Here is a 15350-nt window from a genome sequence, read left to right on the forward strand (position 1 = left end):
TCCTGGAATGTATTTCTTCATCTGCTGCAATTTGAAGAAAGCAGGGAAATGTTTATGCCCCGACTTCAGCGCTGTGATATTTTAATACACAGCCACTGGGGATTAGTGCTGTGACATGAGCTTTGGATGATCGCTTTGTAAAATCTTGCCCCTCTGCATCAGGGAAAGGTTGCTCTCAGTCTCTCTGGAAATGCAGTGACTTTGTTCTGTGGCCGTCATCAGAAAATACTCGTTTTCTCTCAACCTAGCTCTTTTTGGAGAATACACTGCTTTATTTAGGGTGCGCAAATGCATCTGTTCGGATAGCTTGCATTTTTATAACAAATAGTATGAGAACTGAGTATCCAAGCCAGAGAGATTAGATGTAGAAATATGTATTGAGTCTTCTGTGAATGTATTTAGGTGTAATCCAAGGTTGGGCTCCTTCATGTTGCATTGAATGTGCGCAGCCAGGCACAGTGAATGCAGCTCGTGGTTGGTGCTCCCGTTAACCCAAGGCAGTGGTAAGCATGCTGACATGAGGCGTGTTTTAATGCTGCAGCCGTGCCTGCTGCAGTATGTTATGCGGTGATATATAGGAAATGTTTTCAGGTATCTGTGGCTCTATTTATTAGTGACTCCAGCAGTGGCTCTATTCGTTAGTTTAACACAGAGTGGCTCATTTCATTGTGTTTGGAAGGATTACGCTCAAACCCTTCACATTTAATAATGAATTAAGGGATTCATGTATCAGTATGTTAACTCTGTATCTTGCCCCATTAATGATATTTACTGTTTTTTATCTTTTTAAAATTCACTACCATGTTTAGCATCTGTCACTGTTGTTTAAACTTGAGAAACAGTTTGGCTGTGAATGCCAAATGTTGTAAAGGCAGGGCATTTGGGGAGTCTGGCTGTGGTTATGCCTGGTCCATAGCGTGTTTATTCCATGGCTGGGACTCCTGTTCCATGTTCTTGATGCTGCAGGTGGAGTCCTATAGGAGTGACGATCCTATGTTAGACCTTTTCAGGAAACACCATTTGTGGGAAACCCAGTTCTCCACTCAGATGTTGATGAGACTGCTGTCTTACAGAATGTGGTGTACTTCTCAATTTGTAAAGGCAACTGAGAAACCAAAGTGGTTTGGAAGAGCAGTGGGTTGTCTTGTATTTACTCTGGTCACACCAGAAGAAAAGTGTTTTGCTTCAGATTGACTCAAAACGGAGGTGCTGAGTAAGTTAATCTGCTTTCATATGAGTGTTTCAAATGAACACGAAAGAAAATATTTTACTAAACATTCATATTACTACCTTCTTGTTGTTGAATCTGTAAGGATATCTAAGAAAATTTATGTGAAAATGTGCATAATGTCTTCCCTGCACTTCCAAAATGAGTGAGTCAGATTTGAGGACACCAAGATCAGCTTGAGTGAGTTGAGATGGTCTAAAACAACTTGCTATTTTTTTCCTGTTGATGTTCAGATACTGAAGGAGAAGCCAGCTGTGCCGAAAGCGTGGTGGCACCTTCCCTGGGAGTTGGGCTGCTCTTTCTCTAGTGTACCAGAGGGCTTCAGGCCCCTTGGTAGTAACTGGGATTTGCATCTGGGTTTTGTGAGGCTGATGGGAGAGACAAAAAACGCTCCCAAAGCCACTAGAATCCTCAGGTAAATCCTCAGCTCTGAGGATATTGGGTTATTGTATTTACGTACTTCAAAAACTGGAGAACAAGATACCAAATAAATCCTTAATGTTATGCACACACATAAAATTTTAAATTATTATTTAGTGACCTCATTGTAGAGAGGAAATCCCAGAGGAATATGATCTTCTTCGTTCTGGGCTCCTCCTCCGTTTATTTTTTTGTTTTCAACAAAATTAATTTCTGCTCAGCAGCAAATACACTTTAGGCCAGATAGCTAAACTGCATGTGTTGGGGGTCATAATTTTGGAATGCAAATCCTGCATTGCGTTATCTTTGTCAAAATGGCACATCGTTGAAGTGCTGGTTAACCCCAGGCTGCTGTGTCATCGGTGGAAGTCGCTGAGGGTAAGAAGCTCTGAAAATCAGGTCACTTCTGTTTTGGTAGCTGAATCTGAAAGTTACTCCACCAAGCTGGTAAACATTGCCCTAAATAAATAAATCATAATATCGCTGACGTGGAGGCTTTGGGCAGCTTTAGCTTTACGTAGCACGCCATGTTTTCATTCTGTTTTCCATGCTGGTTAGTTCCTAGATGTGTTAGATACATTGAAGAAATGCTGATGGAGCACAGAATTCACTCATGCTTTTGTCTAATCTTTCTCTTCCCATGGAGAGGATGTGGGAAATACTGCACAGGACGGCTGTACATGTCTGTGCTCAGCAAGTCCTTCCTAAGTGAGGGTGTTCACAAGCCAGTAACCTGGCTCAGGCCACCTCTTGTTCCCTTGAAGCCTGTGGTCCTTCCTGTGCAGCCGGCAGGGCTGGAGCTTGCTCCTGTAGGGGAAAGTGCTGGCTAAGGTGGGTTTGGTGGGGGCAGGCTGCCAGTGGGACTCAGCCACCCGAGCAGGTGATGCCTCTGAGAGTTTTGGCCTCAGCTGCAGCTTGTTTGGGAGGCATGGCAGCAAGGGTGCTGGGAGATGCTTCCGAGGCAGAAGGTGGGGAAGTGGGGCATTTGGTGTGCCACAAGAAAGCAGCATTTGGGTAAATGACTTAGAATTTGTATTTATTAAAAATAAGTGGTGTTCAGGGCAAGCAGATACCCAGTGTTATAATTACAAACTGTCCGATTGTGCGTTATGACTCATCTAGATGTTGCAAGTGTTGTTATTATATTTCAGTTGTCCTCAGCAATTTTGTGTGTGTATAATATATTCCAATACCCATCCTCCCAGCTGGCATTAAATTACCTCTGTCACGATAACCCAGGTATCAAGGTCTGACTAACCAGGCCTGGATGTCCGCTCCCAAGGCAGTGCATCCGGAGCAGCAGTAGGAGGCTGGGTTAACTAAGCAGCAGATCACTTATGTGGGGTCACTGGCTGCAGAACAGATTACTCCTCTGCCTTTGCTTCTAAGGGAGTGGCATTATCTTCAGGATATTTGTCTGAATGGTATGCATTTTTTAATATGTTTGTTCATTGTTATGTTTCATTATGTCTTGTAAATAGAGAGCAATGCTGTTCTTGGCTTCAGCACAAAACTTACCTGAACGTTTATTTGTGTTTGTTTTGAGAGACCTCGTTTTCTTGGAAGAAGGCTGGTAAAGACTAAAGGCTGATGTGTAAGGAAAAGCGTAGCTAAATCACTAGTGACTGTTCACCTAAATCCCCAGCAAATGCAGGTTGGTGTGGAGGTTGAATCGATATAGTGGAGAACACTTTACCTCCCAGGGAAGACTGGTTACACTAATATTTGTCTTAGAGCCCTCCTTCACACTGAAGGGACCCACTGGATGGTATCAGTAGCCTCCCAAATGTTGTTTTCACTTAGCTGGTTATGACATATTTCTCAAAGAACTGAAATGCGTGTCTCTAGGCAGTTTGTGTGATACCAAGCGTGGTGTGACAGCGTGACTAATGTGCATCTACAATTAAATAAAGTTCCTAGAGATTTCTTTTTTCATGTGGCAGTGCCAAGAGATTGTGAAGACTTCGTCATCTTGACAGTTGCAATAATTACACTGCATCCATTATGCTGCTCTTGGTACGGTAGATTGCCTGAGCTGGGCCAAGCAGGAGTGCAGTGCCTCCCATTTTAACCTATTGTCTGCAACCTGCTCAATGCTATGCCTACGCGCTGTGTTTAAGTCGTGGATTTTTTTCAGCCAAATATATTTTAGTTGTATAGATAAAATGTTTTGTTACTAGTTGCTTGTTTCTAGCGATATCCTTGTTGCTCTTTACTTCACTTTTACATCTGATCTGACTGGATAGATTGTTGCGTCATCTCTGAGTTGTCATTTAGACTTTTCCTTTTATGTTTGGCGTTCTACAGAATTTCAAGAGATGACTGGCCAGTTGCTGAAAATCAGCCTCTAACATGGGCTGTTTAAAACTAGAGGGTCTCAAGGCCAAGTCTGAAAACGTAGAACCTCCAAGTCCTGCTGCTGGCTGGCTCTGAGATGTAAGGCATTGCTGAAGTGGGCACCAGTCTGCAGTGCAGCAGTCTGAGTTGTCCCTGTCTTGCTGCTCTTGCAGCCATGCAGAGCAGGTTTGAAATGTTGTCAGGTCAGAAGGATAAGTATTTATGCAGAAAGTAATCGAATTGACAGCTTGGATCAACTCATTTTTTTTCCCTCACCTGCTGTGCGAAACCTTACTTGGATGACAAGAAAATTGTGCTTTCATAGTAGAGCACCACTAATCACACACAGGGAGACAGGGTTTGAACATGTCCTGGCTCATCCTGTAGCACAGGCTGTCTTGTTAATCCACTGCTATCTATAATTTTCTTCATCATCAGGATAAATGTGTAGTATTAATTCTTTTAGCCTGAAGCTCAGCTTTGCACTTGAGAACAAACTATCATCTTTCGTAACGATGCAGCCTCATTGCAGTATTTGAAAATTGAGATTCTGTGATTGATGCTATTGTGTTATGTAATATGCCACATTCTGTTGTCAAAATTTATTTTTTGTTATTGTCAACACTCTAATATGTCTAGACAGAGGTTTAAATAATTGCTGCAATAAAAGGAGCTTTCAGATAAGGAATATAGTGCCTGTTGCTTTGCAGAAAGAAAATGTAACAGAGGCATATTTATCACTCGGAAATCACAATTCCTGCAATGAATATTTGATTTGTGCAGAGAAGTTATCGTTGAGATTTTAAATTGGAATTCTGGATGCGTCCTTTTCACTAATTTGAATCTTACCCGGTAACGGAAGAAGGAGTTGTCAGCAAGGAATTAAATGCATTATTTGTCTTTATTTAAGATTCAAATCAGTAAAACCATGGAGAAGAGAATAACGCGGAAGTCAATATGGCAAGCCTTGACACTGTACCTAGAATTTATAATCTAATTTCTACTCTCTTGCAAGTAAAGCATTTACCTTCGTGTCAAGGGGACTCCAAGTGGCACCTGCCTGCAACCGGGGATTGCACTGGGGTCTCAGTGTGGGGCTGGAGGTGTGCTCCCACCAGCTGCAGGGGCTGTGCTTGGTGTGTTGTTTGCCTGGCCCTGCTGCCTTTACTCTGCCCTACTATCATATGGAGCAGTGCTAGTGAAAAAACTTCTTAAATGGTTGTGTTTGACAGATGAAATGTAGCAGTAATGCGCCTAAAATCCTGCTTAACCTGACAGCTTTAAAACAAGAGTATTCAGTTATACTTACATAAATGGAAAATGTTTGCGTAGTGCACGCACAAAGGAAGAGCCTGAGTAGTGCATCATCTTTTTCTCACTGTTAGAAGTGACCACACATGTCTCTCAAGATTAACTGAGCAGCTGGAAAGGAATTAGGGACTGGTTTGGTTAGAGGCTGTTTTGGGAAATAGCTTCTGGAAATTTTTAGAGCGACAAAATCTCAGGAAACTTTAGCAAAATGGCAGCAGCCAAGTGAAAAGCATCATGACCTTACCCAAAGTGAGTCACAGAGCTGGGCTCTTTCTAGTCTAATTCTGAGTTAGGTTGGAAATTAGAAAGATGGATTTAAGGTGTGGATCCAAGGTGGAAGTGTTTCATGTTGCTTACCTACCAGACCCACTTTTGCTATCCTGTAAGGTGTGGTGTGGCGGAGCACGACTGCTCTGAGCAGCTGATCAAGGTGTAGATGCGGTGTTCCCGTTCTTTGCAGAGAGGTTGGACTAGATGACTTTCAAAGGCCCCTTCCAGCTCAAATGATACTGCGGTTCTTTCTCTCCTGAACAGCGATGGACAGCCAACCAAACCGAAGTGTGTAGAGGAGAACATGTATTTTATTTGGCTTTTAACATTTTCAGAAAATGTTTTAATCACTTTCTGTCGTGATCCCTATGCCCTTGTTTGTTGTTTTTTAATGGGGAATTTGAATTAGGAGGACTGCTAACTTGAGCAGCACTGTTCAAACGCCATATAGATGCAGCAGCATCTGCTCTTTCTAGTAATGCTCTTCGTTCCAGGCAGTGCATCTTGTTTTTTAAGAAACCAGCTGCTCATTTTTGAAACGGTTAACTATTTGCTGATTTTACAATTAAAAGTGACTTCAGCTGTTACTCAAAAACAATCATTTCTGTAGCAGTGATGCTACTTTTTTGTATGATTTTTTAGGACTGCTGCCAGTGTGCTTATTTCACAGCAAAGCTGCTGTTGCCTCAGTAGTGACAGAAAATGCCAATGCTTTTGACAGAGGGAGAAGAATCAACTTTTTAATACCATGTCGCTGATTAAAACTGACATCTTTGACATTTAGGTGGTCGATGGGAGCCGGTGGTCAAAAGCAGAGCTGCAGCCTGTGAGCGCAGATACCTGTTCTATCCCTGTGCTTATGGCAGGTTCTTTTAGGTCTAGTTATATTGCTTTTCCAGCGTGGCTCTTTGGCTTGCTATTGCTTTTACAATGCAAATGTTTGCTCATTAGGGCTGAATTTGTCGCATAGACTGTGCTGTTGTTCAGAGAGCAGGAATATTCATTTGAATATGCATTGCGAGTATGGAAGCCTCTAGCTGGGCTGTGGTCTGAGTGGTTTATCCAGGATTCTGAGGTTCCCTACAGCCTACTGGTGCTACCGTTGGTTTTTCAGATTTAAAAGCAAATCTAGTGCATTTGCGTTTGTCTAACTTTTCTTCTAGATTTGAATAGGTGCTGTGCAAAGTTAGCCTGGGCTTGGCGGTTATTTAACCTTCTTATCATCGGTGACTGGATTCCCCCTTTATGCTTTTATCTCATCTAGTCTGTTAACAGGGGTGGCTGATTTTTATTACTGACAGTAATGGTGTCATGCTGGGTAGCGTTTGCAGTGATTTCCAAGGGATGCGAATGTGGAGGAGCTGACATGCTGCTATAAACTTGAGCTATTGGCACTTCCTTGCAGCAAAAAGAAGCAGCTCCTGAAAATAAAGGCCAACGAGCTGTGCAAAGCACAGTGATTGTCCTAAAAAATGGAAATAATCTTAGATATATGCATAATACTTCCTGGTGTGAGTCATGTCCTCATCTTCTATAGAACAAGCATAGAGCTTAAAAACTAATAACCTAATTGATATGCATAGTTCATTAAGATTTAATTTTTAATGGTAATGTATATTGTAGTTTGTGTTCAAACAGCTGCTGTGGGTCATTACGAAGCAGCTGGTCAGAAGAATGTGGAGTCTGTCCCAGTGTGACCCTGGGAAGCTTTTTGAGAGCTTCCTGGAATCTGGAGTTTTCCTTCACAGAAGGGATTTGCCTTCTCTGGAGAGAGGGGCCGTTGCTACGTTTGTGAAAAGATAGGAATTGAAAGGCAATATTGAATGGAAATTGATTATGACGTATTTTAAAGGATTGGGTGTAACTTGGTAATTTCTGAAAAGTCTGTGGAGCAGGAACAGATGGAAGGGAAATATATAGGGCCCTCTGTCCTCAGAGTAGAGAAGGTGAGGAAGGGTGGGAAAGCCAAAGCCTTAAAAAAGCAGCTCTCTGAACTGTTCCTTGCTTTCAGTGCTTTCAAGTCTCAGGATAAGGTATTTTTTCTAATCTAAGAAAAAAAAACTGCCCAGCTTACGTGGGCTCTTTCTTTGCAAGAGCTTGTATTTCTAGCTGCATTCATTCACGAAAAGAGGATTTCCCTCCGAAGAAGCACGTGATACGGTTTGGCTCAGTATTTGTCTATTAGCTCATTTGTTGTAGTGGTTCTTAGATGTTTACAGACATTGATACTTCTGTCTTCTGGGGCCAAGTAAATCGATTTTACTTTCTTGGAATCAGAAATTGTGCTGAATAGCAGTATGGGTGAACACTGGTTATTTAGTATAAAACTTGAGCAGAAAATAGAATTTGAAGCTTGACTGCTTGATTGTTTGTTCTCTATGAATATTCTGTTGTTTTTTCCTTTTCTTTTTCTTTTTTAGAAGAAGGTACTATTTTACCCTCCTTCAAAAGCTGGGTGATCTTTACACTTTGCTGACAGTGAGCAGAAATGTCACTAATCCAAAGATTGCCAAGGTGCCAGTATGGCCATTTATTTCCTGCTCTCATTCTAGATTACCATCAGAGGCCACAGGCAGTGGGAACAGCTTGAGACTAGCAGATGATGTTGTGGACACCACTTCGCTTGTGCTGATCCTGGATTTGTGGCGTCTTCAAGGCTCTTTCCTTAGAGAGGATTAACTGCTCTGAATTACGAAGTTACCGCAACTCCCGAGTGCTGAAATGGAAGAAATCAGTTAAAGTTGAGCAGTTTTTTGGGTCATGAGGGCCTGGCATCATGCATTTGGGTTGCACACTGCTGCGTGAGATCCAGAGGGCTCTGCTCTGAGCACGGGTTACGGCTTCACACGTGATGTGCAGAGGAAGATTCCCTTGGAGGTGTGTCTGATTTGGTGAGCAGGAAGCTTTTTGGCTCAAGGGAGCGTTCACAATTAACCAACCAGCCTGTCAAAATATATCGTATTATGTAATGTGGTGTACGGTTCAACCTTTTGAAAGCACTGTCGTTCTTTGAAAAAGTTCTGGAGATGATTTTTTTTCTTTTGTTTTGGTTTGTTAAAAGAATGAAGTAGAGGGCTTTTAGCAGGGGTCCTTTTAGTACCTTCGGTCTTCTCTTGTATTTGATTTTTGAGGCAGGGTTAAACTCTCTAAGCTTTGTGAAGGGCGTACTTGCTTACGAAAATACCTTTTTTGCTACTTATAATGAGAGCAGTGCCACTGGTGACTTGTAGCTACCAGTGAAAAATGGAGTCTGCTCTTCCTGCACTCGGCTGCCTCGCTCCCAGGGGATAGAAGCAGATCAGATTTGCTGCCTTGTTCATCAAATCATTTATTATGCTGATGATAGTGGTGTCTCTTAAACTTCCCCGAGTAAATGAATTTTCTTTCCAGAAGGTTGTATAAATGTGTACTTAAAAATAAATAGATAAGTAGTCTGGCTGGTGGCAGAATTGTTTCCTTGCCTACAGGAGGGTGCACTCTAACTACAGACCATTTATTGTCTCATCCTACTGTCTGCCCCGTCCCTGCTGCTGGACAGGACTGAAGCATGGCAGCAGAGCTGGCTGTCACGATGGAGATGTGTTTTTGCCCCTTGGCAAGGCTGGCACTTGGTTGCACAAGTTGCGTCTGTCTGTCAGCTCCTGAGGCAAAAACGATGACAGCTGTGAAGTACTTGCAGGCTGGGCTCTGTTCTCCCAAGCACCAGGCAGCTTGTGCTTGGGCTGTGCAAGCAGGGCAGTGCTGAGGGCGTAAGTGCATGTTCAAGGCAGTCCATAGGTAAAAGGCTGTCTTTGACGCAAAGATTTGCTGCTGGTAGGGTGTACCATAATGCCCAAGGGAAAACTGTGTGTGAGGGAGGGGAATGTGCACAAGCCTTCCTGACAGAGAAGACTGTGGAGTGAGCAGCTGAGATGACTGAATACTTTGTGCCCAAACAGTTCTGTTATTGTGGAGTCCGAAGTGTTGGGTTGTTCTTTTCTGTTTGGAGAACAGTGTGCAGCATGATGTCTCATGAGCAGAAATTGGTTGACGACAGAGACTTCTTACTCCAGAGGAATGTAACTTCATCATCTGTTTTTACTGCCACACGTTAATTTGATGCATGCATCACCTTTGACTTTTGGACACGTACGTCGTGCCTACATTGATGACCTTCCTGACTGCTATTCTTGTTATCTTAGCAAAAGGAGGCTAAAGGGGGAATATTTATCTTTCTCTTCTCCATCTCCATGCTTTTCTCTGGCCCCTATTAGTCCTTCAGGTATGTGCCAAGAGGCTTAGAAGTGGTAGAGTTGTGGTGGTCTCTAAACTGGATCGGTATTTAACTTCCTGCTGTGGCACATTACAGGAACTTCTCATTCTTGTGAACGGAAATATCACTAATCAGTGCTAACTGTAATAAGGTTACTGCTGAACGGGCTTTAGGATTTTTGGAGGTGGTGGTTAGTCAGTAGCCTGAAGCATGAAAGAAATAGAGCTAATCCTGAGATGTGAGAGGCAGCTGCTGGAATTGTATGTGATGGCCCAGAGCACATGAAATGATGCTCTCATTGCAGCCTTCCTGTTTGTTTGGTTTTTGCTCTCATGGGGTGTTTTCTGTTGTTGGTAGTAAAAGTGAAATACTCTCCCTTGCTCACTTTTCTTCTGTGACACAGTCTTGGTTTCCACAGTGTTTGATAATGATTTGTTGATATCATCATATCGATTCTGAAGATAAGAGTATGTACATCAGTTTAAACTCCATGTAATGTGAAGACAACTTTGGCTTCTGAATGCTGTGTCCAGTCATGATCAAGATACTGAATTTATGGTAGAAGTTTGGAAAATATATTGATGGTAACTTTCTGTAAAAATAGAATCAAGTAAAATTTGTAGCAGGGGAAAGCCAGCATTTTATTTCACTGCAGAACGTTAAATATTTTTTATACCTCTAGTTAGTCAAGTGCTTTAGCTCATTTCTGGACATAAACAGGAAAAGTGCCTGTTGGTGTGGGGATGGAGGAAACAAGAACGGAAGGACTTGAATCCAATGGTGGTTGGAGGGTTTTCTTATTTGGTGTTTTATTTACTTTGTTATTCAAGCTTTCCTTTTTTCTTTGTCGAAACATGGTAACATCAGTTCAACACTTACTCAGGTTTGTAGTGTCTCTCTGCTCGTAATCATTCTTATTAAACCAAAGTGTGAAGGAATACACGAGGAATGCTGCGGACAGTGTTGGGGTTGATACTGGCAGATTTTGCTGTTTCAGAAAGCACAAACGCATTGACTCGTTTAACTTTCCTGTAGGACTCGCGTTTGAGTGATAAGTCTTCTGTGAAGGCTTTGCATTTGATTTCAGTGCAGCCTTTCGGTTAGAAGGTGAAACAGGACAGTTTGGGGATGTAATGGATCTGGTAATGGTGACTTCATTGGCTGAGGTGACTTCACAGAAATTCAAACTAGCTTGTCTAGAGCTTGATTTCTGAGAAGCACGTAATTGAGTTTTTAATTTTAAGCATCTGTTTAAATCCATTACATCCCTTTGTCCATACAGGTGATGGGTGGTGTAGCACAAGAAAGAAACTCACCTTTGACTAGATGACGGTGACCTATTTTCCTCTTGTATTATATTGTTTCCTCTTGCTCTGCTGCTGGCTCCAATTTGTATGGGGTTATCCCCTGTGATTCTGTTGGCTTTGATGGCTGGGTTTGTTGGTGGCTGGAACTGAAGTCAGACCCGTTTCATAGGCACGTGTTTCAAGGTCTGTCCCTCTTTACTCTTCCATGGCATTACGCTGGAGTTATCCATGTAGATATGGAGGAGATTGTCACCCTGTGTCTGTGTGCTGCAGCCGGAGGGCAGGGACTGGCTTTGTATTGTGCCTCTGCTCGACTGTGTGAATGGGCATGGCTTGGTGCAGGACTAAGTGCCAGCACTGGGTTTTGATCAGTTATCTTGGCTGGGGGAGAAGGCAAGAAAAAGAACAGAAACTTTGCTCTTGATTGAATTGTGATCTTTAAATTAGTAAGAATGTGAGATTTCCCATGCCGTGATTTTTATAAGAACTGTAATCGTTTAGAGAAAATGTAGGACAAACTGATGTTTGAAATGATGTGTTGTACATCTGCACATATCAAAAAAGGAACTTAATTTCCTAATTTTGTTTTGGATCTTACCCACAGATTCCTCATGTTCGTCCATGATCTATTTTCTTCTTTTTGTGTCTATAATTACATGCATTATTAGAACTGGCAAGATGAGCACCTCCAGATGCATCCTACAGGAATCCAGCCAATGCTGACTCTATTCCCACATTGGATGACATGCTAAATCAGTGAAGCTTGATTGTCAAAATCCATTCCCTTTCTACTGTGCTTCTAAACTCATCTTCTCACATAATATTTTGACACAGGGTGGCTGATAATAAACTCAAAAATTGTCCCAAACTTAAGATTTCTTTTAGTATGTTGAACCATTCCAGTTAAAAGCAGTCTTTTGAAATAGTGCTATTCTAGTCTTGTGGGAAGTTTGTTTTATTCTTCTGTGCCATGAAACAACTTGATGGGTTTATAATCTGTCACTGTGAACCTTTCACTGCTTTTTTTTTTTTACTTTCTCCGAATGTTTGTTCTTTGAATGCAGAAATCACTACTTTTAGTAAACATGATGTGATGTCATGTAGTAAAAATGCTGTGATTTCTTGCAGTCAGATAACTTTTCTTTTTGCAGAACTGCATATCCATTTTGCTCATTATTTTACAGGTATCAGGCAACAACTTGTCAACATTGCTCCTTCTACAGAATCTTTTCCCAACTGGAGAACTATACTATCACCAACACGGCCTTCCACAGAAACTAAGACTTCCTCGGTAGTTGATATTACTATGGGACAGACTTTGGAGAATGCAAACTTGCTTCAGATGATAAAAACAACACTGACTGGCACACGTTCAAGAACTTTGGATCAAACTAACCTGTCGCCCACCCTTTATCAAGGCAGTGGAAATAGTGCATCACAGGAACCTGCTGAAGTTTCTGCTGAGTCACCTCTGAGGTTGTCATCTCAAGATGCTGATGAAACAGCTGGGGAATCAGGTTTGCCTCAACTTGGTATGTTTGCCTCATTGTCCACTATACCATCAATGACACATTTGAGTACAGCTGTGCCATTTCAGCCAACACCATTAGAAACACCTTCCATTTCAAAAGAAAGTACATCAGGACCAGACATGCTTGCTGCTGTTCCATCACCATCATTCTCTTCATTGGCAATACAGTCACCTCATACCATTAACTATTCTAAATCAGCTGTACTGGCCTTCAAAGTACCTTTGTCTGCAGAGCTTGAAAGTTCCTTCAACACAGATTCGACCAACTCTCAGGTTAGTGAAAGCAGAAATAGTTCTTTCAGTGTGGTCAGTGATGTGAATTCAAGTACGGTGAATCAAAGAAAGGATCCTGAGTTGTTGATGGGCACCATGTCTTTCAATCTCTCTGGATCAACAGCAATGCATTTCACAAATATAGTGGGAAAAGAGTTTCCTTCAGAAAGGACCTCTTTTTTATCTGTATACTCTAATACTCCCGTGTCAAAAACATTGCATCAGTTTTTCATGCCTGTAACTTCCAGAAGGATGTTGTGGTTTCTGAATGAGACCGTGCACAGTGTATCTTCTACTGGGGTGAAACCCAACAGCCAGCCGTTTGAACCACTGTTGATTGGCAGAAATAATGACATTACTACTCTGTCATCACCAGTTTCTCAGAATAAAGTAGAGGTTCCAACATTATTCTTCCATCCTGTGGGTACTTCACATAAAATGCCTCAGATGAGTCATCATAAGTCTTCCACAGCACTTCCTAATTGCACTACGGGCTCTACCAGTGCACCTTTTGTGTCAGCTTCTGAGAGCCTGGCTGAGGTCTCCAGCTCAACAGAGAGCATGTCTTCCCTTTTGTTGCCAAAATCATTTATTCCAGATGCAAAGCACGCTCACAATGCAGTGCTGCCAGTACCAGCATTTAGAAGTGAAACAGATTTTCTTTTTAGAAATGCAACACATTCCTCTTCAACGAGCACAATGTCTCCTTTGCTAACTGAGACAAATGAGACCTCTTCTAGGATAGCACACACAAACAGTCCAAGCACAGCCACAGCCAACGAGGGTGTTTTGCAAATCCCTTTGACTGTTTTCTCGCAGCACTCAGCAGTACTTCTGAACCAGGCTTTGGCAGAAGACCTCGCTAATGGAGCTTATGAGGCAAATGCCATGCTGTTGCCCACTGCTTCTGCACATACCCTCCCATATTCTAATGGCTCTACTGTGACGAGAACAACTCAATGGTTTTTGTTAAGTCGGGTGACAGCGAAAATATCCACAGACTTAAATCCCAGTTTTGTTCTGCCTTATGGCTCTCAACTTACTAAAGTTTCTCCAGCTATCCATGTCAGTAAACTCCAAAAAGAATTGAAGATATCAGGAACTGCTTTGGAAACAGGAATGACTACTCCTGGTCTTGCTATTACAGGACTTCCACATCCTGAACTTCCTATCGTGAATATGTCTGCTACTAATATCTCTGTGATTGCACATCTTCCACCAGTTAATGCGGAAGATGCGAACAGAACTGTGGATAAAGATAGAAGTATGAGAGTACCCGCTGCCATATCCCCACGTGCAGACCATTCACCACCAAGAACCTTAAATCAGTCTTATTTTACCCCTGGTCAGACTTCACATTCAGTTGATACAGAGCAGCTTGTCTCTGTTGTGCCTCCAGCGTGGAGTACTCTGCCATCCTTTGTTTCCATGACAACAGGGAGAGACAGCCACGGCTCAGGTTTCTCTGGGATTTCAAGTGCAGCCTCTGAAAGCAATTTAGCTCCAATCAACTCTCCCAAACTCACAGTTTCACCTTCTGTGTGGACCGATACAGTGTCGCTGTCCTCAGCTGACACCAGGGTTTCTCTGGTAAAAAATTCAGTAAAAACAGCAGTAAGAGAAGTTCCTTCGAGTAATTCTACATCAGCAACTGGGTATCATTCACCATATTCAGTAGTTTCAGGTCTGCAAAAGGAAATGAAAACAAATAATCAGCCAGTTTTCTTTGCTCCTTCAGCAAAATACCCACATGGAATATCTGGTCAAAATGTTTCACATTTACCTTTTACTGGAGCAAAGTCAAGTAGTTTTCCAGCATTCGTAATAGATACGTTTGCATTGAAAACATCTCCTGTCCGGTATGCGTCCCTTGCTACCATAGTTCCTGCCAGCCTGCAAAAAAGGAATGGAAACGCAGCTAAAAACATTACTAATTTCTTCACCGCTGGGGACATTAATATCGGCGCACAGTATGAAGCACCACTCCATTTACGTGTGCCTCATGTTAATGGTGCAGGTGTTTTTCCTAGCTCTCTAGAATCACAAACAGCTGGTGCTGAAAAGATGACTTTACTGACAAAAACCTTAAGCACAGCACCGGTGTTGGCTTTTCAGCTCCCTGACAACTTGTCTTTTTTGGCCAGATATGTAATCAGTGCTGCCCCCAGCAAGCTGCCAACCAAGCCTCCTGTTTCTGTAACCAAGCCTTTTAGCTCAGCTCTCTTACACAGTTTTGTTACAGAAGAAGACATTAATTCTGGAAATTGGGAATTTATTGATAACCAATTAGAGTCCTCTGGTTACTTGGTCATGGCTGATAAAAATCCAGCTCCGTTAAGTGTGAAGGAGTGGGACACAAGTGCTACAAGGCCGAGCCTAGTTATGACTAGTGTATCTAATAAAGCTACCAAGGGCATGCCT

General features: G+C 42.3%; 1 protein-coding gene across 1 annotated transcript in view; it reads left to right on the forward strand.

The window, feature by feature from the left end:
- The window catches only part of KIAA1549L (KIAA1549 like), a 66148-nt gene continuing 63142 nt past the window's right edge, over positions 12345 to 15350 (forward strand). Inside the window, exon 1 of the mRNA XM_021403336.1 lies at positions 12345 to 12657. Within this exon, the coding sequence (XP_021259011.1) occupies positions 12432 to 12657 (226 nt within the window). The 5' untranslated portion in view covers positions 12345 to 12431. The remainder of the gene's footprint in view (positions 12658 to 15350) is intronic.

Source organism: Numida meleagris, chromosome 6 (assembly GCF_002078875.1).
Source record: "Numida meleagris isolate 19003 breed g44 Domestic line chromosome 6, NumMel1.0, whole genome shotgun sequence".
In the NCBI taxonomy this organism is placed as follows: domain Eukaryota; kingdom Metazoa; phylum Chordata; class Aves; order Galliformes; family Numididae; genus Numida; species Numida meleagris.